The sequence below is a fragment of the Saccostrea echinata genome, unplaced genomic scaffold, assembly GCF_033153115.1.
Source record: "Saccostrea echinata isolate AGI-Se365-2 ecotype Australia unplaced genomic scaffold, CSIRO_AGI_Sech_v1 ptg000029l, whole genome shotgun sequence".
Lineage (NCBI taxonomy): Eukaryota > Metazoa > Mollusca > Bivalvia > Ostreida > Ostreidae > Saccostrea > Saccostrea echinata.
The window spans coordinates 27012070-27038206 of NW_026889778.1; the positions used below are offsets into that span (position 1 = coordinate 27012070).

General features: G+C 33.4%; 2 protein-coding genes across 2 annotated transcripts in view; one reads left to right on the plus strand and one right to left on the minus strand.

The window, feature by feature from the left end:
• LOC133195760 (uncharacterized protein K02A2.6-like) overlaps positions 1-26137 on the plus strand; it is a 410189-nt gene that overhangs the window by 147873 nt on the left and 236179 nt on the right. The window lies entirely within an intron of this gene.
• On the minus strand, positions 12827-26125 carry LOC133195754 (UDP-N-acetylglucosamine transporter-like). The gene is made up of 3 exons (XM_061331680.1): positions 25951-26125; positions 15112-15494; positions 12827-13532 (listed from the first exon to the last, which is right to left on the minus strand). The coding sequence occupies exons 1-3, from the start codon at positions 26036-26038 to the stop codon at positions 12858-12860; spliced, it is 1146 nt and encodes a 381-aa protein (XP_061187664.1). The 5' UTR covers positions 26039-26125; the 3' UTR covers positions 12827-12857.

Genomic DNA, 26137 nt, shown 5'->3' on the forward strand with positions numbered 1-26137 from the left:
GATCTGGTAACAAAAGTTTTTGCACAAACATTCCTAATTAGCCATGTTTCAAAGACACATAAATACACAAGACAAGAAAAACATCCTTCGATTTACTTATCAGAGTAATTTCTTACTACATAAAAAGTTCGGACAGACTTTGATCAGATCACGAAAAATCCAACAAACATGGATACAAATAATACAAAAGGGGGTACGTTAGTTTTGCAACAGGAAGTTGTGCCTTTTTGTATAGGACTCGTGATCAGCCTGACAAATCTTTTGGCGATTGTTATTTTAATTCAGTGTAAAAAGATGATTGTCCCGATAAGGATTATGTCAATGAATTTAGCTGCTACAGACTTAATAACGGGACTTACAATTCTACTGGATTCCTTCTTGACACCAGTTTTACCGGAAGGACTGTGTAGACTGTTACTCTATCTGTACTCTATTGGTGTAATCGTGTCTTTTGCGACAATTACGGTAATGTTGATTGACCGTTTTGTATCGCTTTTTTCTCCGTTCAGATATAACACTTATCTCAACAAAGAGAAAATCCCTTTCTTCGTATTAATCATATGGATAATGGGGGTAGTTTTAACCATTATAAATTACCACGATGGATTTAGATTATATGAACTAAAGGACACGATGATTTGTACCAACACGTTCATGATAGGAAACACAGGACTGATCGTTCTTACAAGTATTTTTAGCTTTTTGTTAATCTTTGATGCTCTTTTATACCTTCTTATGTTTATCAAAATGTACCAAATATCACGTTCAACTCGAGGCTCGGAGTTCATAAAAGGACAAAGGCAATTCAGACATCAAGCCAGAATTCTGATAAAACTCTCGGCGATCACTGGGACCTTCATGGTTCTTTATACACCCCAGATTGTTCTCAATGTGATTTCCGTAGCCATTACAAGTTTTTCAGAAATGCAGAAAACTGTGATAACCTTACAGAGTTTGGCGGGATTTCTAATTCTTTTGAATTCTTTCCTCAATCCCTTTTTGTACGTTTGGAGATTTAAAGAATGCAAGTACACGTTCTTGATGATTGTTTGCTATTGCAGCAAAGTACGGCGTGAAAAATATACAAACCAAAAGAAACAATTCTTCGTTTCTTTTCTACAGGTTTCAAGTACAAGTCAAGTGTAATGGGCAATTAGTTGTATGTATCTAAATTGCTCCAAAATAAATGTAATTTAACTGAAATTGTATTACGTCTTTATTTATTTAATCTCTTGCTTATTTTAATATGCTTATTATACTCCTATATATACAAACAATATTGATTTATGTAGAATTAAAAGATCTCAAATATTATTTTCTGTTGAATTTTTTTCTCGGCAATATTTAAAGAAACAAACTTCACAATGAAAAGTTATTCCACAAAACAGAAACAAGATAAATATAATGAATAGATGTTCATCATAATCCGTGTATCAAGTGCATCTATTCTTTTTAATAATTCCTTCTGGCTTTAGGATGCAGATCAACTTCATGGTCAGTCGCCAAACTCGAAATAGGTTTGGTTATGTTTTTATGCCTTCCATGAGAAAAGCAGCCTCGTGGGTCATGTCTCCCCCACAAATAACACCAGCATCCTCTAACGCCTAAATATAGTTAAATGTAAAAAATTTTATATATAATTAACTTTTGATATTCTATAGAAAGCAGAAATTTTTTGCTTGATAATGCAGTAAAGAATAACTCATACATTAATGCAGTTTTGTCGTTTATGCCATTTATTCGAATGAAATAAAGTATGTATAATAAACCTTAAAGGGGAATCGCCTGTATAAACAAATACAGGATGAAACATATACATAGGTGTCGATCAGGTATAAAATGGTAAGCCCCCTGAGACTGACTAGAAAATTACACGCAGTGAAAATACAAAAAGATGTTATATCAGAGTGCATAAAATATAATTAATCCTCGGAGGTGTCCAAACAATTGCATCACAAGCCCTCAAGCAGTGAGGGATTGACGCCAACCAAGGAGAAAAAAACAAAGAAAAATAAACTTTGTACCAAATTTCATTCATTTTTCCTCATGCTTTTACTTCCCATATTGAAACATGAACTATGCGTATATTGATACATGATTTATGACTAAAGAAAAGATGTTCATGACATTAAATAAATACTGAAACAACAAAGCTTTTCATGGTCGATCACGTGTAAGCTACTCTGTGGCTAGACAGCAAGGGAAAGGTATATACTAGTAACCCTTTAAGGAATACTTCGTATATTTGTACAGGTGTATATATAAAAGTAATAAATATTGGGAACATGAACATGAGATATGCAGTCAACCGCCGACGATGACTCGTGTTTTGTGTAGAAAAGCTGAAAATTATGTCCTAAGAATCGGAGGCATGCAATTTATACAAGCAGTCAAATATGTGTTGGGGTGTTCTGCCAGCCAACTACTAAACCAAGTACAGAGAAAAGATAAAACGAGCAACCAAATGTTGGACTCAGGGACGGGTTTGGGGTTGGGGGTCTGTAGCCAACCTCTAAATGAGCAGCCGAATTCTGAACTCAGAAGTGGATGGAAATAGATTTGGGAGGAATATATCAAATGAAGACATACATGTACGGATGTATCTGCGGACTCCACTCGAGCACCATCTTCCCAACCTCTGAATGTTGTTTTGAGAGAACCCATGGATGCTGCATTAGTTGCAGCATCGATTCAAAAGCTGTGTCCTTTGCACAATTTCGGATTGAGGCCTATGAATGAGACTAACTTGCATATAGCTGTTGGCTGATAAACCGTTATGTAACCAGTTTCCTATTCATAAATTGAAAAAAGTGGACCTGAAGCATGAGCAAAGTGGATAGTCTAATAGCATATAGAAAAGCAGTAGAATTACGTGCAAAGTAATTAAGCAAACTGGGGTAATGGATAAAAATAATAGGAAAATTGTCGAAGTTCTCTGTACAATACTGCTGACACCTATATGACTCAACTTGTCACTACCAGTATTTCCCCTTTATTACCATCGAGAAAATGCATTCATATGGTGATTTCGGGAAAAAAATTTGGTATTTCTGACATGGTAACCAACGTGGGATTAGGTAATTATCCACTTGTGCAAAAATATAAAATGCTCCCTGGAGAGAGAGAGAGAGAGAGATTGTTCAGCAAAAATAACTTAAGCAATATAAATTTTCAAAATCTGTAAATCATTTTAAGTAGATTGAAGGTGCATTTGGTTTGGATTCGGCAGGAATCAGGACTCACTTGAAAATGTATTCAATACCTAGGTATTCAAAGGTATTCAAAGATTACAGAGCTCACCTCAACGAATGTTATCTTTAAGTAAGGCAAAGTTCCATAATAACCAAATAATATAGTACTGAGCATCCCTAGATGTAACGTTTATGCAATTTGGCTTGCAGTTATATACTTGGAATGGACTTGTTCTTAAACTTTAACTAGTCACTCATCCAGAAAATGTAAGTCATACCAGGCATCTGAAGCAAGATTGAGAGTGTTCATCCCTTGATGCATCATCCAAGCAATCTTCAATGCAAAGTTGGTAAGCATAGAGCTTATACATGTAATCAATTTAGAATAAAGCTGCTCCAAGAACTTCAATTTGGTCACTTATCTAGAAAATGTAGGTCAAATCCAGCACCCGAAGCAAGTCCTAAGATCATCATCCTTGCAAGTTTGGTCAAAGGGGCTAATAGTTACTTTAGAATGAACCTGCTCCAAAGACTTTAACCTAGTCACTCATCTGGAAAATGTGGATCAGATCCAGCATCCGAAGCAAGCCTGGTAGTGTACATTCTTACATGCACCATCCATGCAAGTTTGGTCAACATAGGGCTTATACGTAATTACTTGGAAATGAAACCTGCTCCAAAACACTAACCTGGTCATACTTAAACTGAAATTGCAGCATCTGAAATCTTGACTGGTACAATTAAACATACTAGAAGCAAATGTCCATGCATCTCTGATTAATATAGAGCACAGAAGAATTCTGGTCCAAAGACGACGTCGACGCCGAGCGTATTACATAAGCCCCCCCCCCCCCCCTTCGTTGGGGTGAGGTAAAAATGTATTTCAGTTTGAAAGTTCATGAACAAAAATCAAATTTTATGCTCTCATTGAACAGCAACGGATGTTCCCTCAAGTTAACTATACAAATGCGGTGTGTATCATTCAAACAGGCATTACGTATTCAAAGAAGCGATATTTTATTAATATACAATGAACCATGAAATTAGTAAATATAAATTTAACCTTTGAATTGTAAATTTTGAATCTTCAACGTGACATTACACGGACGGCTGTGCAGACAAATTCTCGCGCGTTTTTTTTTTAATTTGTCAGCACAGCCGTCCGTGTTATGGAAATGTTAAAGGGGCCTGGACACAGTTGCATTGTTTGAATTATAAATTCTATGTTTATTCAAAAAATAAATTCAGTTAAATGAATTGAACTTACATGAATATTCTTAGAATTCAATGACAACGACATTCTCAAACATCTGTGTTTGTAAACAGAGCACGAGCTCTGTTATTGTTAATGTTTACGTTTTACCGGGTGTTCAATTTGTTTACTCTACACACATCAGTGAGCACAAACTGACAATACTGGTGAGTTGCTTTCTCGCATTTATTCTCTTAATTTTCTAGATTATAGTTTCAATATTTTGCATCAATACACAACAAAATTTCTACTTTACTCCAGTATTAAGGATAATGTTTACTTGTTGAAAGTGCTAGGATATGTGTCAATCAAACGCGTCCTGAAATTCGTAGTTTTAAAGGTTTCCATATAAAAGAAGTTTCTAAACATGCTTTTATTGTATTTCAGGGTGAAATGCCATAGCAGCATATATAAGTCATGACAACGAAAATTTTTAGAAAATATGAACTTCAAATCTGTGTCCAGGCCCCTTTAAACTGAAGATATAACTGATTAAAACATTTGCTCCATTTAGTAAGAGAAGTTTTGCGGCATTTATTAAATTAAATATCTCAATTAATTCAATTGAAAGGAGCATTAATTCAATTATTTTGAGGAATAATTGAATGGTTGCATGCAAGAACTCAATTGAAGACTACAAGGCACATCCATTATACAAAAGAATATAAAGAACATTTTAACATTTTTATTTTTAACAGTGATTTTATATAAGTAAGGTAAGTGCATACAAGAGATCTATGCGCTGGCAACAATATAAATTAGCTTACATAAAATGTTGATATACGGTACTTCAAATCATAGCACAAAACCTACATTAAAATTTCATTTTTTTTACTTAAATATGTTTTACCTGAACAACATACAAGTCCATTAAGTCATTAGTTTTAAGGATATTTTTTTCTTCTTAAGAAAACATCTTTTCCTTCAAAGTTTCAGTGAAAATAAAATCAAAAACATAGGTAATCAGAGATTACAGAGCTCACCTCAACGAATGTTGTCTTTAAGTAAGGCAAAGTCCCACACTAAACTAATAATCTAGAAGTGTGCATCCCTAGATGCAACATTTATGCAATTTTGGTCTGATAGGGCTTGCAGTTACTTGGGAGTGGACTTATCTGAAAACTTAAAACTAGTCACTCATTCAGAAAATGTAAGTCAAATCCAGCATCCGAAGTTTTGAGATTGTTCGTCCCTTGATGCATCATCCATGCAAGTTTGGTTCAGATAGGCCTTATAGTTACTTGGAAATGAGATCTGCTCCAAAAACTTTAATCTGGTCACTCATCCGGAAAATATTGGTCAGATCCAGCATCTGAAGCAAGTCCAGTTGTGTGAATCCTAAGATGTATCATCCATGCAAGTTTGGTCAATATAGGGTTTATAGTTACTTGGAAATGACATCTGCTCCAAAAACTTTAACCTGGTCACTCATCCGGAAAATATAGGTCAGATTCAGCATCTGAAGCAAGTTCAGTAGTGTGCATCCTTAAATGTATCATCCATGCAAGTTTGGTCAATATAGGGCTTTTAGTTACTTGGAAATGGGATCTGCTCCAAAAACTTTAACCTGGTCACTCATCCGGAAAATATAGGTCAGATCCAGCATCCGAAGCAAGTCCAGTAGTGTGCATCCTTAAATGTATCATCCATGCAAGTTTGGTCAATATAGGGCTTATAGTTACTTGGAAATGAGATCTGCTCCAAAAACTTTAACCTGGTCACTCATCCGGAAGATATAGGTCAGATCCAGCATCCGAAGCAAGTCAAGTAGTGTGCATCCTTAGATGTATCATCCATGCAAGTTTGGTCAATATAGGGCTTATAGTTACTTGGAAATGAGATCTACTCCAAAAACCTTAACCTAGTCACTCATCCGGAAAATGTAGGTCAGATCCAGCATCCGAAGCAAGTTCAGTAGTGTGCATCCTTAGATGTATCATCCATGCAAGTTTGGTCAATTTAGGGCTTATAGTTACTTGGAAATGAGACCTGCTCCAAAAACTTTAACCTGCTCCAAAAACTTTAACCTGCTCCAAAAACATTAACCTGGTCATTCTTTAGCTGAAATTGCAGCATCTGAAACCTTGACTGGTACAATGAAACACACTAGAAGCATCCTCCATGCATCTCTGACTAATATAGGCCATAGAAGTACTTGAAAAGAAAACTGCTCCAAAAACCTTAACCTGGGACGCCGACACCGACGCCGACGCCGAGGGTATTACATAAGCTCCCCCAACTTCGTTGAGGTGAGCTAAAAATAAATGGTCTTTCTACAATTTTATTTTGAAGGCAGGAATAACATAGTTTTGCATCTTTTACCCAGATTTCAAAATGATGACTTGCTAAGAGAAGATTTTATTTTAGATTTGAAGTCTGTATATATAAAATTACCATATGGTGGAAATATGGTTCAAATATAATGTGTATATGTAATTATTGAATGAAGCTTTTAAACTAGTGACATTATGTAAGTGATAGTACTCAAAAATGTTTGTGACAGATCATTTTTTTTATATGTCAAATGTGAACACATTAGGCAAGTAGCATTAATATCATTAATTCATAATTAAAACAAAACATATTTAATCAAAATTAATTAGTACTTAGTCTAATACATGAAGTGAAAATTTCAACAACAAAAAAAATTTAGTTTTTATTTTTTTCAATAACTGAAATTAAACTAAATTTCTCCAAAATGGAATTTCCAGTGACTGAAAAAGTTTCACGAAAAGACAGGAAAAAACACAAACATAGATAATCAAAGATTACGAAGCTCACCTTGACGAATGTTATCTACAAGTAAGGCAAATTTCACATCATATTCTTTTTTTAGTTAGTGTACATCCAAAGATCAATATCCATGCAACTTTGGTTTAAGTACAACTTATAGTTACTTGGAAATAGATCTGTTCAAAAAACGTTTATCCTGTTTACTAATCAAGAAAATTTTGGTCAGTTCTAACATCCAAAGCAAGTCTGGAAGTTTTCATCCTTAGATGCACCATCTATGCAAGTTTAAACATAACAGGCCATAATGTAATATAGCTACTCCAAAAAAATTATCCTGGTCACTCATTGGAAAATGTAGGTCAGATTCAGAATCCAAAGCAAGTCTGGAAGTGTCCATCCCTAGCTACATCATCCATGCTAATTTGGTTAAAATGTGGCTAAAATTCACTCATGTGGAAAATCTAGCTCAGATCCAGCATCCGAAGCAGGTTGGTTAGTGTACATCCTGAAGATGCCTCATCTGTGCAAGTTTGGTCAAGGTAGGGCTTATAGTTACTTGAGAATGGACCTGCTACAAAAACTTTAAGCTGGTCACTGATTTGATCAGGAATGTCTAGGTCAGATCCAGCATCTGAAGCAAGTGTGGTAGTGTCCATCCCTAGATGCATCATCCATGCAAGTTTGTTCAAGGTAGGGCTAATAGTTACTTGGGAATGGACCTGCTCCAAATACTTTAACCTGGTCACTCATCTGGAAAATGTAGGTCAGATCCAGCATCCCAAGCAAGTGTGGTAGTGTCCATCCCTAGATGCATCATCCATGCAAGTTTGGTCCAGGTAGGGCTTATAGTTACTTAGGAATGGACTTGCTCCTAAAACTTTAACCGGGACGCCGATGCTAACGCCGACGCAGGGGGTATAGCATAAGCTCATCTTGTCTTCATCAAGGTGAGCTAAAAATTGTGCAAGCCTTCATTTTACATTATTTTCCAAAACTACCAATCGATGCCATAAAAAAGAGCAACAAAAAGAAACCTCTTTTTATGCATGTTAAATACAAGTACCCATCAAAATAACCCCCCTCAATAAAGTTTAATGCTCACAAACATACATTTAACAAGAGGCCCAAGGGCCTTGAATCGCTCTTCTGATAAACTGTACAACTTATCAATTTTATTTGAAGCCTCTAAGTATCCTGTATACATGTATTTAGATAAAGCCTTGAAATTCCAAAGGTAGGTCATCATGACCTACAATTTAGATGAAACACTCTGAGAACCCAAGATGATTCTAAGCCAATAAGTACCTGAGAGTAGGTCGTGGTGACCTACTTATCACTTGTCATTCTCCGAGGACCCAAGATGCATCAACTAAGTTTGATGGTTCTAAGCCAATTAATACCTAAAATATTTTTTAAATTATAACCATAAAATTTCAAAAGTAGGTCACAGTGACCTACTTTTCAGATGACATACTTTGAGGACCCAAGATGCATCAACTGACAAAGTTTGATGATTCTAAGCCAATAAGTACCTGATATATTTAAATAAAGCCAAAAAATTTCAAAAGTAGGTCACAGTGACCTACATTTCAGTCAACTTACTCCGAGGACCCAAGATGCATCAACTGACAAAGTTTGATGATTCTAAGCCAATTAGAACCCGAAATATTTAATTAAAGTCATATAAATTGAAAAAGTAGGTCACGGTTACCTACTTTTCAGTCGACCTACTCCAAGGACCAAGATACATCAACTGACACATTTTGATGATTCTAAGCCAATTAGTACCTGAAAAAATATTAAATACAGCCATAAATTTCATAAGTAGGTCTAGGTGACCTTCTTTTCAGTTGTCATACTCCAAGGACTCAAGATGTATCAACTGACAAAGTTTGATGATTCTAAGCCAATTAGTACCTGAAATATTTAATTAAAGCCATAAATTTTCAAAAGTGACCTACTTTTCAGTCGACCTGCTCCAAGGACCCGAGATACATCAATTGACAAATTTTGATGATTCTAAGCCAAATAATACCCTAAATATTTAAAGATAGCCATAAATTTCAAAAGTAGGTCACGGTGACCTACTTTTCAGTTGACATTTTTCAAGGACCCAAGATGCATCAACTTACAAAGTTTTATAACCATAGGCCTTAAAATGTTCAAATTATGCCTCTAAAACGCTTTGAAATTGAATGCCTACCAAGTTCAAAAAGTAGGTCACTGTGACCTACTTTTTAATAAATGTTTTATGGCCCCAAGATGCATCATCTTACAAGATTTAATGAATCTAAACCTCTCAGTATTCGAATTAATGACCTTAATTGTTTTGAAAAAGATTAGCCATAAAATTCAAAAAGTAGGTCAAGGTGACCTACTTTTGAGTTGATGTACTCCGAGGACCCACGATGCATCAACTGACAAAGTTTGATGATCATAGGCCTTAATTTGTTCAAAATATGCCTTTAAATCATTTTGAAAAAGAATGGCTGTTAAATTTAAAAAAAAGATCACCATGACCTACTCTTGACAAGATTTGATGATCATAGTCCTTATAGTAAGCAAAATATCATCATCTTAATAAAATGTAATTTTTGGTCAACTTTGAAGTGACCTCGAGACCATGCCCTTTGCCCCAGGGTGATGCCTTGAACAAGTTTTAATCTACAACATATCCTCATCCTTTTGTGTAAGTTTGGAGATAATCTGCCCAGTGGTTCTTGAGAAGAAGATTTTTTAGCAACCAGTACTTTTGTTTCTATTTTCCTAATTATCTCTCCTTGTTTAAGGGTCACAACCCTAGTTTAACTATAAATGGGAGCCTTTGGGCAAAGGATACCCTGTGACAAATTTGACGATAATTGGCCAAGGGGTTCTTTAGTTATGGCCCATATTCTAAAAAGTTTATGCACACCGCACAAATGGCCATAGCATTAGCTCTTTGAGCCTTTGGCTCAGAAGAGCTAAAAATATATAATCAACTTAAGTAACCCTTTAGTATTTTTAATTACATCATTATACATGACTATTATTATTATGCATGAAATAAGCTTTACACAACACTATCAACAGTAATTTCTGATAATATCAACTTCATGGAGACATTTTATCTCTCCTTTGATAACCATAATCTGATATTGAAAATATTTAAACATTCTATTGGTAAGAACCATATTTTTGGTGTAATTTTGCTAGATTTTCTGCATGCAAAAATAAAGCTCTCAGGGATAACTGATATTTACATTATAATCATGATAATAACTTAAAATAAGTTTTTTTTTCCAAATGAAGGGGGGAAATCCACAAATAATTATAAAGACCTACAAATAAGTGCAATTGTTATTGCTCTTATCTTGCAAAAAAGAATGAACTGAATAAAAGTAAATTACAGTTCATCCTATTAACAACTTCTTTAATCACTCTTTTATTAATTTATAAAAGATGATTCTTACTTTGTATAAGGCACACTGTATAACACATTTTGCTTTGCTAGTCTGCAAGCTGAAGACCATTAAAACAAATCAAGTGTTAAATTTAATATCTTTTTAATTTCAGGAATGAAAGTATTCCAGTTAAGCTTGCTTTCAGTTAAATTCAAGAAAGACTTTATTTTTAATGATGTGGGTATGTTTTCATTTTTATTGCCACAAGTAACTGTAATACTGGCCAAAAAAGCACAAATTTATAGCAATTTAAAATAAAATCAAAATAAAATTAAAATCATCTAAGTAATTATCAATTTCATAAAATTCAGGATAATTGCAGTTTCCCTCCAATTACTAAATGACTAGACAGTTCTGTTTTCTATGAACCCAATAACCTTTCATTCACAAGCATATGCATTATTTATATATATAGATTACATAGATAATAATATTATATTGCAGACTTTCATAGATGGAAATGAAACACAATCTTACAAAAAATCTTAAATATACTGAGGAGAAGCCAACAACAGCATTTATTACTATAGAGGATTGTCACCTCGAACTTCCACCTAGGGGATAAAAAGTTTTACTCCAGTTTTAATCATAATATGGTAATACATATGCACAACGTTATCACTTATTTCACAGGACCACTAACCTAAATGTCAATACACAAGGGTAACGTGACCTCAACTTTTTTACCTCCTAAAAGAAAAAAAGTGTTGTCTTACAAAATCTTATGCTTTCAATCTATCCATGGCAAAAGCAACTGACTTTGTCCAAACAATTCCCTTTTCTTTGCAGAAACCACTTTGAAATGATGCAAGAAAAAATCCTTTAAAGTTTCAAAAAGATTGGCATTGGAGATACTGAGAATATTGAAACTTAAAATTTCGCATATTTCATCTGTTTTCATTTAATCTGTGGCCATTTGGAAAATTTAACAGCTTCAGCCATGTTAGTTGGTGATTATTATATCTTTGAAGTTTCATTAAAATTGTCCCAACCATCTGGAAGAACCATTTGTGGACAAAATTATAGGTCTAGCAATAACAATACATGTCACCTGAAAATTGTTCGGGGGCAACATATGTCTATGATCTCACTAGATTAACACCCTATATACATTTATATATAATTATATACATTGTATATATTTATTTGTACAAGTCTTTCATGGTTGTAAGATATTATGACTTTGCAGTTTAAAATTTGAGGCCTCTGTTGAATTGCTAGATTTGCTGAAAATGAAAAACATAATGTGTTTATTACGAAAGATATTAATATTGTATTGATACACATAATTATATACCGGTATATACGGTATACAAAAAAAATGCTCTTCTTTATTTCCTTAAAAAATTGGGACAAATATATCCTTGGGACAGTAGAAATTCTTGGAACTTAGGCCACTAAAGTTTGTCACTGCACAGATAAATTTCAAAAATACTCTTTCACTACACTATTCTTAAATTTTTCTTGCTATTCCTATGGGGAATTTGTGCTGAATTTTGACTCAAACCATAAAAAAAATTAAAAAAAAAATTATGCACCAGGTTTCATCCAAAAATTTTTGAACACATGTAGCAGTAGCTCCTGATAATTTGCTTATGTCTTGTATGTGCCAATCATCATGATCAAATTGAGTTAATAAAAAAACAAATGATCAAGCTATTGTTCTCAGTGTGAATGTGTTTTCTGAATAAATATGTTTACACTGTGATGTTATTTTTCTCAATTTGATGTCGCAAATGTCACGATTGCATTACACACTGACAGATTAGTACAAAGGAAATGCATTAATACACTTAATGGTTGCACCATTGAACAGATAATCTTATCCATATGACCTTTACAATCAACATTATGATATCATTGAAAGATGGTATTAAGTATGTCTGTGCTTGATTAAACATTTTTAATGTGTTTCACTCTAAAAGTAGCAAATGTGACTTCACAATCAACTATACACCCAGAGGAAGGTTTAGAGATGAATAAAATTAATGGGACTGGCAGTAAAGAAAGGTAAAAGAAAACTCCGCAACATGCTCCAGTATATTAACATATACTGTTTAACGAATATAACTACTCCCTTTTCATGCAATGATTACATATCTTAGAACTAATATACTTGTGAAAAATCACACTTATAAAAAAAATTACAAGTGTACACTTTTATAATATAACAAGAAAAATTATGCCCTTTAGAGCATTTATCAATCAAAACAAAATTTACATGCAAAAATATAACCCTCACATTACTCGTGATGGTGACTTTTCTTTCACAGCAATAGTGACTAAATTCTGTGGATGGCTACTTTGGGGAACATATTTGCTATAAATATACACTGAGATTATAACTAAAAAGGCACCTGTTGTAAATGGCAGAGAAAGCCTAAAGTCAAACAAGTATATAGAAGCAATGCAAGACAGGATGATGGCGGCAGAGGTAGCGAAACCCTTGAGTATGTTATCTGCATACTTCACAACAACCGCCACAAGGAGTCCGCCAAGAGACTGAAATAAAATCACTACCCACACTGTGTAATCGTAACCAAAGAAAAAACCATGCTCCTGAATTTTTGGTCCATCTTTAATCTCCATGGTGATTAGTCCAATGATCACACCCAGGCTTCCCAGCTGGACATTTCTCAGCCAGAGAGATTGTTTTGTGCCCTTGAGAATTTTCTCGAAGTAAACTCCGGCAAAACCAGACATGAAACATGAGAGAATCACAGCAAATAAACCCATCATGGGATTTTGGTTTGTGTTCATTTTTGATGATTTTGAATCTTGGGGTCGGAATTGGACTAAAGCCACCCCCACAAATAATATCACTAGGGCACTCCATTGCTGAGGACTGAGTTTCCTGTTCAGCATCAGGACAGAAAACAAGGCAGTGGTTAAAATTTTCAGCTGATACGATACCTAATAAAAAAGAAATAAAAAAAAATAAATATATGAAAAAAAAAAAATCATTGATATAATAAAATTTTTGAAGAATGATAAACATGTACCGGTACCATTCCAAATACTGTATAAGGGTAGAATAAATTATGGTATTAAATTTTGATCCCCCCCCCCACTTTTGCTGAAAAGGGGATCTGTCCTTCTATCTGTATGTAACACTTTAGTTTCCGGATATATCTCTCAGTCGTTTAAAATAATTTGAGTTCAAAATGGCAAACATCAAGGTCATCAATTCATATTTTGCATAAAATGGTTTCCTACGATAATGATTTGGTCTCTTTGAGGTTAATACATGTATCATAACTCCCTATGACAAAAAGAAGACACCTACTGATTTTGAGGTGAAAAAGGTCAAATGTCAAGGTCATCATTAAATGGTTTCCATGAGAGTATTATTCTCTTTGAGCTTATGCAATGAAGCTTAAGGTGATGAATCTCTCTAACTTAAGAAATCTTAAGATGATTTGAGGCCGAAAGGTGAAAGCTCATGCAAAGTCAATCCCTTTTATTCTCCTGTTGCATTTTTCAGTTCACTTATTTTGTCCTTGAGTGGAAAACATAAAGTCTGAATGAGCTTATTTTGCATTGTATTCCAATTTGATAAAGTTGCTAATTCAAAAAAACAGAACAAAACAAAACAAAACAATGACTCATTTATAATTTAAAAGTCATTTTGTGCACATTGAAGACATGAAATGTATATTTTCAGCAAACTTAAACACTGCAATGATTACTTGCCAAAGAATAAAAAAGCAAAATCATAGACCTGATAATTTAAAGCCCATTAGAGTAGATTTATTTTCCAGAAACTGATAAAGCAAATTAGTAAACTCTTGTACAAATGTATACAGATATGTTTTGTCATCAAATGTAACATAAAATTCACACTGACAAAGAACATTTAGTTTGTTTGCTTAAATGTTCCTTCGAGAATTTTTTTACTCATACTGAGAAGCCACCACTTCTAGGTGGAGGGCTGCAAATTTAGACAGTCATGTACTCAACGATTACGGCCTTTGAGCAGTGAGGGATCTTTTTCGTGCCAGCACCTACTGCAGCATGGGACCTTGGTTTATATGGTCTCATCCGAAGGACTCATCTCACATTGAGTCCCACACTGGGATTTGAACCCACGATATAAGGATCAACTCCTTACTCCGCGACTCTACAGCAAACGCTCTAACCACTGCCCCACTCAGGCCAGTGACAAAGAACATGATGCCTACAGATCACATGTCAGTTTAAGGTTAACTCTCTGATCACTCAGGTAATGATAATGATTTTCCAATAGATATCTGAGTTAAATTGAAATGCAAAACATATCAGCATACCATAGGGTGCAAAATTTGACAGAAATTAAATTGCATTTCAACTTTTCAATTTCTTAAGGGAATAATTTATTAATAAGTCATTAATTCCAATGAGAGTTATCTTTCTTATAAGAGGGTCAATGAACATTAAATTCTCCTCAATTTTTCAAGTACATGTAATGCACTTTGAAAGAAAAAAGATGCCAATTTTTTTATGGTACACTTACTTGAAATGTTGCTGCATCTAAATTGGAAAGAGCTATATATAATAAGTTATTCTGCAGAGTGTATATAATAGAAGGAACAGACACTTTCAAACAGTCCATGGGCTGCCTCCATATATTGTCCCTAAGATAGCACAGAAAGCTGGAAAAAGTCTTTTCTTGATTGGCCAAAATAGCCAGAGAGGTCAAGACCTTTAGGGCCTCCGACATCACCACTGCAGTTGTGGCGTAATACATGTCCCCCTTTCTGGTGCGGGTGTACCGCATGACCAGAATGAGACAAGCATTTTGTAAAGTCAGAAGAACTAAACTGATATGCTTTAACATAGTGTCTGTCAAACACTGCCAAGACGAATCATTGGTGTTGACTTCTTTTTCAGACGAATCTGGAAAAAAAAGGAAAGGGAACATTAAAATACAACAAAATAACATTCCATTATTTAGGAGTGTTCAAAGAACATGCATAAGTGACCTAATAAGCCTGGATGACCATGACTTGGGATGTATCCTCAAAACTCTGTGAGTCAATGCATCTCAATGCCAAAAATATTTGAAGAAAGTTTCATTAAGATGCAACATAAAAATTGACAGAGAGTATACAGCAGTTTACCTCCTGCAAAACAGAAATACTCATAGAGATGGAGACAAAGCCAGAATGATACAATTAGATAATGTAACAATTTAGGTCCCTCATATGTCCATCAAATAGGCAACAAAAAATTTTGATTCATTCTCAACAGAATTTTATAAATATTTAGGGAAATTACTGATTGCAGTTACTGTAGCCTACTGCAAATATTAACAAACGAATTTCTGGACTAAATGGTATGTTGTGTTAACCATGTACACTAATGCTCATTAAGTCACAATATTTTCTAACAATATATTTACGGTAATTTCTCAACTCTTTAACTGGTTCTGTTTGTAGAAAAGGTTCTAGAATTTATATCAAGCTTGCAGTATAACTTCTATGATAAGATAGCTTTCATGAGCTACAAATTACAAAGCAATTAAGATTTACCCCTATACATGTGTTGACTGGGCTATTAATTCTATGAATCTAAACAAAACTCCAAAGATATTCCTTTTCTCTTTTTCAAGACTTTTAAGCACCCCTTCCCATTGCCCCTTGGCCCCTATTGACTTAATTGATACCCTCCCTCCATACTATACTTATTCTTACCCCCCTCCACTTTATTACTCATTATACACTGTTAAAGGGATAATCTCCTCATTCTTTACCCCTGAAAACATTCAGTATATAGCCTTGAATAATAATCATTTACATAAATTTAAAATGATTGATATATTTTTTGTATAAAAACTTTTTTTTTCAAATGCACTTTAAGCTGATACATTATGCATGAATGTCTTATGGTTTACTTTAAGCTAATGCATTATGCATGCATATTTTATTTCGTTAGCATGGTTATATAGTGCACAGATGTTTTATACTGCAATTAAAACACTGACAACCAAAGGCATTTAATTATATAAATTCTTGTGATTTATATTTAAAGATTGACTCTAATGGTGGTTTAACTGGCCACTCTCTTCTTATTAGAGAACATTAATTATTCAATTATTCTATAATCTTTGGTTATAATTTTTTTCAGTATGACTGTCTAGGGAAACATGGTCAAAACTGTATTATATATATTGCAATTAGAGTAAATTCTGAAATTTCTAGCAAAACAGGTCTATAGCCCCCTGTTTCAACAGATTGATCCCTGGTTAATTATTCCTGTCTAATTAGCAAACATTGATTTTATTTTACCTGTCCACCAGGTAATCTAACGGCCAGATAACCTATGAACACGATATGCACTAAAATCTCCGTAAACATGTTATAAAATTCATCTTGATGTATACAAATGGAAACACACAAAATCAATTAATGCAGGTCTACTAATTAACATGATCAATAGGTATACCTTTTACTTACAGCGCTCAATACTGTGACGGTATTAGTATGGTCTGTAGTTTCCCAAAATATTCTATTGATCTACTGACCTTCAGAAGAAAATTCCTTAATACTTTTCATTTTGTCTTCTGCCTGTATGCTACAGGTGCTTAAGTGAAATATTCATTAAACTAAACACTTTGCCATTAGCAAGCAACCAACAACACAGTGTGTCAAGTTTTACGATCACTCCACTGTATACTGTCTCCAACGAAAGGTGCAGCAAGTTTTACATTTCTTACTGAACTACATTGTAGGTTACTATTCTACATGAATACACAGGCTACATTAAGATACATTGGTAAGTTGAAAGGAACCGATTGGATTCTCATCAGTGAGCAAGATAATGGAATGTAAAATTTAATCAAAACCCTCAGTCAAAAAAAATGTACATGGTGTATGTCTTGTTTATAAACCAAAACAAAATTAAAAAATAAAAAAGGAGAAGAATTTAAAGGTTTTTAAATATTCTCAATATATGATAGAGCTGTCTCATTTGAGGCGCTTTGAAGGCTAAAAATTCTCACAATTTTTTTAAATTCTATGCAAAACCTAGGCTTACCTAAATAAACATAAATGGATCAACTTTAAAAGCTTATCAAATTAGTGAAATGTGTATTCATTTTCTAAAAAAAGAATTTGATAGATATTTTTTTTTAATATCACCTTCAGAGTTGACCATGAAGTTCACCTTTGAGCTGGTCAATGAACTTAACTGGCAAATGAAATATATACACTATTACTTATTTCTGTTACACATAAGGAAGACCCATGATTATCCTCATTTGTTACATGTAACTTCAACATGTTCAAATTAAAATAGATAAATCAAAATGAAATGTTAAATAAAATGCTGAAAATTAAAGTCCTACTTCTCAATCTAAAAGAGACGTAATGAATTTGAAACACTCTTTTACCTCATATTTACCTTTGAAATCCTCAGCCTTTGTGGTGTTGGACTACGGATAAATTTATTGGGGGGGGGGGGGGGATTTCTGGATTCCAATTAGTAATGTACAGAGAGTAGAAACTTTTCAACTGTATAAAAAATCTACCACTAAGTCTTGTGGACCAGAAAAATTGTAAATATTAAATTTAAAAATTAAAACTTCCAAAAAAAAAAAAAGAAAAAAGAAGAGTTTTTGTAGCATTAAACAAACTCACTTGCAGCAATGTGTCCTCCCTTCAAATCATCAGTTTTCATATTGATTAAATCTTTAAAAACACTCCCACAAACGTGTACAAATGATCAATAAATGTTCACATATGATCATAAGTGAAGATGCTACCAAGTTTATTTGTCTAGTCTTTTCAAAAGATAATCCAATATGATATCAAAAAATCTCCCAACTCTGATTCAACAGCTGTTATATTCAGAATAAAGCCATGTTAAACACGGCTAGTCGTATTGCTCATGACACCCCCTGGTCAATGAAACAGATGTATACTTTAATTTTTATGTCTATTATTACACTGTAAAAATCCTCGAGGAAATGTAAAATTGATTCAGAAGTGGATTACACAAAATACAGAAGTGGATTACACAAAATACAGACGTGGATTACACAAAAAATAAACTAGCATCTACAACTATTTCAGTATTCAACATCAATAATAAATATTTTGGTACACAACTACACATGGTACATGGAACACTGTTTTTTGTTGTTGTTGTTGTTTTTTTGTTTTTTTACATTAAATGCTTATCAAGTAAGAAATGAAGAAGAAAATAATATAAGGCCACGGACCTTTGGAGTCATCTATAATATCATGCAACATCTTTTTATTCAATTTCTTTTTTAATTTAAATCATATTTTTCAAACTTAAAGCTAGAATCAGTGTTCCATTTAGTCATTATTATCACAAACAAAGTGTTGTCTTCTATAAGTCAAGGAATTATAACAAACCAGAGATAAATATTAAAATGATTAACTTACAGAAAACTTGGTTACAGTGAACACACTTTAAATTGAATTAAGTCAAATTAAGCAAATTAAGTCATTTTCATTCTCAATAGGATTAAAATGTATTATGAACTTATCCTATAACTATAATTACATATACAGTCAAACCTCGTTATCTCAAACTCGAAGGGGCCGAGAAAAAAACTTTGAGATATCCGAGGGTTAATATATGGTAAAATACTTAACAAATATGTGGTAAGGACTACATATCCATGGTGTTCAAGATATCCATGTTCGAGATACCGAAGTTCAACTGTACTATAATCATAAATCAAAATTGTTCGCTGATCTCTAGTGTCTTTGTGTTTAACTTTAGTGCACCTTCTGCTAGGGAAGACTCATCTTCGCTACACAAGGGTGACGATCCGCTCCTCTTCTCTTTTCAATTTCTTCTCTTTTTTTTCTTGAAAAGGGAAGAGGAGCGGATATCATCACCCTTGGCTAGCGAAGATGGGGGAGACTGATCCTTTGAAACTGATTCAATCCCCATAATCCCAGGGCCTGTGGTTTCATTTTAAAAATTATCAAATCTTCAATACTGATTTGTCTCAAATTTTAATCCAAATATGGTATGCTAAATTGGTTTGAATTTCATTCTAATCTCAATCTCTCTGTTAAAAAGTTGGCAGTATTGCAGGAAAAACTCCATTCTAGTAATTAGAATAGGAACATTCTCCTCAAGGGTCTACAACTCTTTCCAAATAACATAAGCTTATTGAGGGATGCTTTATCTGGTGACAGAAACTGACATTAAAATTATCAAAAATGACTCAAATGACCTAGGCATTAGTTGCTGCTTGCATTCAAACATTATCTTGAACTTGACAAGTAAATAAACCCTGAGTAACTGAGGTTAAGACACATCATACTAAGAAAAAGTGGTTGGGACTTGCAACTCACTAAATGTAAGACATAATGTTTCCACTCACTGATATTCAAGATATCAATGTTAGAGATATACATTTAATTTTTCAATTGTACATGTATTGTAATCAGGGTATATAGGGGAAAAAATCTATTTCATTTACATTAAACTGATCGAGTTATACAAATTTCATGTACTGCTGCAGTACATGTGTGTCTACCATTAAAGTATTATATTTACAAAAACTTTCTCCAAAATAACTGATAAACAAGTTATCAGGTATTATTATATGTACATAAGTTTGGACTTACATTCTTGAGTAAGTTCATCATTTACATGGGTTATAATAGATCCTCGTTTCACAAGCCCCGTCATTGTACAAACCATGCAGTACATAGTATTCTGACTGCTAGGCTTACATAACTTCACAATCTGTTTCCTGTATATAATAAGTGTGAGGAAATGGGGGTGGATTTGTTGCTGACTGAGAATTCTGTGTCCTAGTATCCCATGGTCAATGCCTGGATGAAGGAGGACCAGGAACTGAAGAGCTAGGTCTAGACATGTTCATAAATTCATGCAATTGCATTCAATTTCTATTACCTTGCAGTTATCTATCTACTGCCACTCTTCTAGGGTAAAGTCGAGGATTAGCTCTGCTCTAAATCTTACTAGATTTCTGGTACATAACATTGTACACACTATAGTGACAAATTAAATGATTCAAACAATTAGTATGCCTAAAGTACAATATATTACTATGGATTGCACTCCAGCATGAGATAGAATAACAATAATTTTTTTTTTATGAAAAATTGTCCAATGTGTAAAAAAATTAATCCATACACAGAATTGATTTCAAGGTTTTAATGACATTTATAAGAAAAAATTGTGAAAAGTTTGAGTTTAGTATCCTTAATCTTCCTGAGAATGTCTTAAGGCTAAGATAAACTAAACAGGTTAATCTTATAAGAACAGATATGCCATCATCTGATATTTAACGAACAATTAAAGTACACGAGTATACATGTGAATGAGAATGTACAAGTAAGTTCTTTATTGGAGAGAGGGGGTGGAGGATTTGGGTGGGGGTGGGAAGAGGGAGGGGGAGAAGGGTCTAAATAAGGGATGGGAGGAGAATCTTATCATCAGTGCAGCAAGTATTCAAAGCTACATCAAATGAAATGTGAAGACAACAAATAGTATCCATGCTAAAAAGTCTTTTTAAACAATACAAACTGTGTCGAGCATAGGAAATACGGACCTCTGAAAACTTCAGAGGTGGCATCATGTGTGCCTTGGAGGAGTAAGAACCAATTTCTCATTAAAACTAAAAAATTTTAGATTAAAATTTAGATTAACTAGAAAACTGACCAGTCAGCAAGGGCTCCGCCAAGGGGTAGAAATATAAGGGTGCAGCTTACAGAATGAGAATTTTAATTGATTACAAAAATTAAAAAATATATTAAGAAGAATATGCAATAACATCTGTATTTATAAAATTTCAAGATAATTCCTAAATATCCAACAACCTGTAAAGAGTATCCCTGTATTAACATAAGGCAGTAAAAAACATCATATCTATAATAACTCAATTAAATGTATATTCAAAGAAGAATAAAACATGTGTTTTATTAAATGCCAGCCTTCAGTGAATGCAAATATCACCCAGGCTTGACTTTAACTTCAAAACAAACATCAGTTGCACACAAAGGTTAATTTATCTTAAAGTGACAAATAAAGATAAGCCTGGAAAATGTTCTGCCCCAGACAAGATAATTAATCCCAGGGGATTAATTGTACTGCTCTCTCATCCTTTTCTTCCAAGTTTACAATAAGAACTTTTTCAGTAATGATAGAATGAGTTAATTATCGGACTACCTGTTAAAATTAATAGTATTCTTAAATTTACATACAGCAGCAAAAAAAGAAAAAAAAAATTGAATAAATAAATAAATAAATAAAAACAAAAAAATTTAAAAACATATCTTTATGTATATCTTGTTTTTAGAATTCAATAAAATCATAACTCATTATGTATTTTACCAAAATAAAATATGAACATTATTTAAATCGACATTTCAGAGAATGTAAACATCATTCGGAATTGACCTTAACTTCAAAACAAACTTCATTTGCAGAGAGAGGTGTTAATTAATCTCAATTTGACAGAAACAGATAATGCTTTGGATTTTCTTCAAGAGGAAAGTTAATTAATCCCATGGGACTAGTTGCAGCTTTCAAAGTTTACAATAGGAACATTCTCATCAGTTAACTCTCTTTGCCCTGGCATTCATTCTAATGTAAAGTTAAAGAATCTACCCCACCACCCCAGCTCCAAACTGGATGACATAGAGAACCAAACTTAGCATCAAAATTTGTCTTACTGCCTCTTCAACCAACATACCAAATTTGAACTTAATTGGTCAACTACAAAAAAAGTTATTAGAAAAAAACAGAAAATTTGTGGACGGAAGAATGACAGACGGACAGACAGACAGACAGAGGGATTACTATAGGGCACCCGCAAATCAAGAATCTACCCCACCACCCCAGCTCCAAACTGGATGACATAGAGAACCAAACTTAGCATCAAAATTTGTCTTACTGCCTCTTCAACCAACATACCAAATTTGAACTTAATTGGTCAACTACAAAAAAAGTTATTAGAAAAAAACAGAAAATTTGTGGATGGAAGAATGACAGACGGACAGACAGACAGACAGAGTGATTACTATAGGGCACCCGCAAATCCTTGCGGGGCCCTAAAAATTAAAAACAATAGACAACCATTGGTGTGCTACATAGCCCTATGTATAAGTTCAATCCTTTCCTAAGAGTTAACTTTCCTTTTGCATTATCGTATCTGTCAGTGGTATTTTTATTTTCTTTACTTGATAATGCTCTTGTATCTGCTTTAATCAACATCCTGGGGAGATTTATATAAGATTGGAATTTTAAACTGCATGCTTGTTCTTTATAAATATAATTATTCCAATCCACTTTATCAACTCCTTCCCTTTTAAATATATTGAATAGATGGAGGGATTGATATATTGATAGATGGAGGGATTGATATATTTATATATATTGATAGGACAATGGATTGATTAATCTATCGGAATATGCATTCTTTTATAGTTAATTAACATAATTATATGCTACAAAAATATTCTTGTAATGAATAAACTATCAGGTCAATGTACAGGTGTAAAACCAATAAGAAATCAAATTCTATCACCAATAAAAAAAGAAAAAAAAAGAAAGAAAAGAATAATATCTACTAGATTGAAAGATTTTTAAAATTAAAATCACCATAGTGACTACCCAGGATTCTTATAATAACCATCATGTATGATCATGAATTAAAAAGAAAAAGAAAGATTCTATTGAAGAACATGAACTTAAAATCTGTTCATAATGAAATATCAAACAAATATTAGTTCAATACATGAGCCACTACATATTACACCAACATTACCTCACTGTGGGATTGACATCTGAAAAAAGATATGTAATCTTAAAATATATTTTTTTTATTGAGGAAAATCGATAAAATAAGCGGACAAAAGAAACTGATTTCTATGATACAGCAAGATCCTCTTATGATTTGGTATACTAAACAGCAGTACTGACCTTGACACATTGGTTATAGAAATACCATAAATGGCAACCCTATGAAGTATTAACATACCTCGGTACACATACTTGTAGCAAGGAATGTATAGGTACCTCCCTGTTTTTGTTGTTGTTGTTGTTGAATAACATTTGTTACAGTATATGATTATTTCTCTGACAAAATTAAGTGGTGCAATCAGCTAAATCAGGGAAATAATGACTCAGCTGGCTTATCATAAGAACCTGTTTCAGACTCTGCATATTACATGTATCAGAATGACCTTGACATTAGAGATGTATCATGTATATGATCCCTGAGTAACCTGCGTGAATCATAACTTGGATTTAGCATTATCTGTAACAGTTCAAGAATTACATAAATCTCACAATATTTATGCACATGACATTGAATAAATGAATACATCCTGAGGAAAGAATGGGGATGGACAACATGGACAAAGTCACGCTCTGAGGAAATATTTTAGACTCAATAATTACTGCCAATTGTCTGTAAGTTTCTTACTAGACTTTGCAACATTAAAGGAACACTATGAAAAATCTGAAAAGGAAAGAAAGAAAGATAACTAAAGTTTTATAAGATACCTGGGGTGCATTCAAAAGTGTAGCAACTACTTAGCCTCTACATAAAGCTACAATCTTGAACGTTAAGCTAGCCTAGCTGCTACGTAGAGAGAACTTGCATAAATAATTGATGCCAAGTCCCAAATCCAAGATGGCGTCCTTAGTTACCAGTTCATGAATTAAATGCAAATTTATTTAAGAAAAATGAATTTAATTTTTGAAGATTCATGAGGACATGAACTGTGACGCTTCACGTCGGCATATTTCATGAAGCGCATCAGCACTTCATGATAAACATGCCGGCATGAAACGTTGTAGTTCATGTACCTCATGAATTTTCAAAAAATTAAATTCATTTCTTATATATTATTTTACATTATTTTCTGATGAGTTGACACAAATTACGCCATTCAACTGTCATTTTTAAAGCAAAACAGTTTGCACTATAGTTTTGATGTCCAGTATGGTATTATGACGTAACACTGATATTCATGCTCATCCATGGTAGTTCATGAGAAAATGAACAGTCTTCTAAATTGCAAAGAATCCTAAGGAAAAATATTTGAAAATACAGTTGAACCTGTGTATCCCAAACACAGATATCTCGAATGCAATGGATATGTTAGTGATTGGAAAATCCCAAGCCCTTTTTCTTTAAGTATTTTACCCTCAATATCTATAACCCATGGATATCTTGAAGTTTTTTCTTGGTCCCATCTCGTTTGAGATAACAAAGTTTGACTGTATATATTTTCTTGAAATAAACTCTTTTTGCTCCAGAAATAAGTTTTTACTGAATAGATGTATTTTTATCCAAAATCTAACACTTAGCTGCTAGGCTAGCTGTCCGTTCGATAAAGATAGATATCTACTAACTAGCTGCTAGGTTAGTCACTATGATCTTGAATGCAGCCCTGATATCAGTACTTTCAGGGATATCCAGGGTCAACATTAAGTTCAAAACAAACTAGACCAGTCGGATTAGTACCTGGAAATTTTATGATAACTGACCTCAACTTCACTAGACCTGACTAATGTCCATAGATCAAGATGCAATTAATTATTACTAAAATATTTACATAAAAATTTGTAGTTGAATACGGACATCCTCAATGTTAACAATTTTGTTAACTTGGTTTTTTTTGGTTAATTTGATTTGATAAGTTGGTAATTTTTTTAGGTAAAAAAAGTATATATAAACGAATAAATGTCTTTTTATTGGATTCAAGAAGGGAGATGTATCGTATTTCTAGTAAATTTAGTTCTAGGTCTGTTTCAGTTAAAACATATATACATATACTGTGCAACAGAATGACCTAGCAGGAAGGATAACTCTTGTAGAATTCAGCCATGCAAGAAAATAAAATAAATTAAGGAATTTACAAGAAAGTAACATGAATAAAGGAGATAAACTAAATTTTAAAAATCCATGAAAAGCATTAATGAAACTCTTATTTTACAATTTCTAGGTATTTTTCATATTGCACGTTAAGTCTTCACAATTATTTCCATTCATTCTGAAGCCTCAAATTGCCTTCAAGATAAAAAGTTCAAAAGTTTGCTGATAATCCGCCAACACAAAATAACCCTGCAAAGTGCAATGTCAAACGCCCATACAGTTAGCAATAAAAATGACAGCTAAAGGTACAACCATTGATTGAGAGCAAAGATAAACAGATAAATGTTAATTTGTTTCACAGGGGAAAAAATCAACACTCAATCAAAAAAATCATAAATGCATCAGTATTAGGAAAAAATGGCTTTTGTCTACAAATGCCCTAAAACTTTTGAGAAAAAAAATACAAATACTACACATGGTGTATCCGAGAAAATCCGGGATGTTCCTTACCCGCAATAGAGTTGAGTGCTTGATTGTGATTGTTAGAACCGTGTGCTTCGTGGCCGCACTCCAATAACCTAGTGTCCTTATTTATCATGCCTTACATACGCCCTTATCTTTTTGTATACCGTGTCAAATCCCGATAAGCCCAAACAACATAACAACTAGCATCTCGGTTTCCTCTCACGAATTCTAC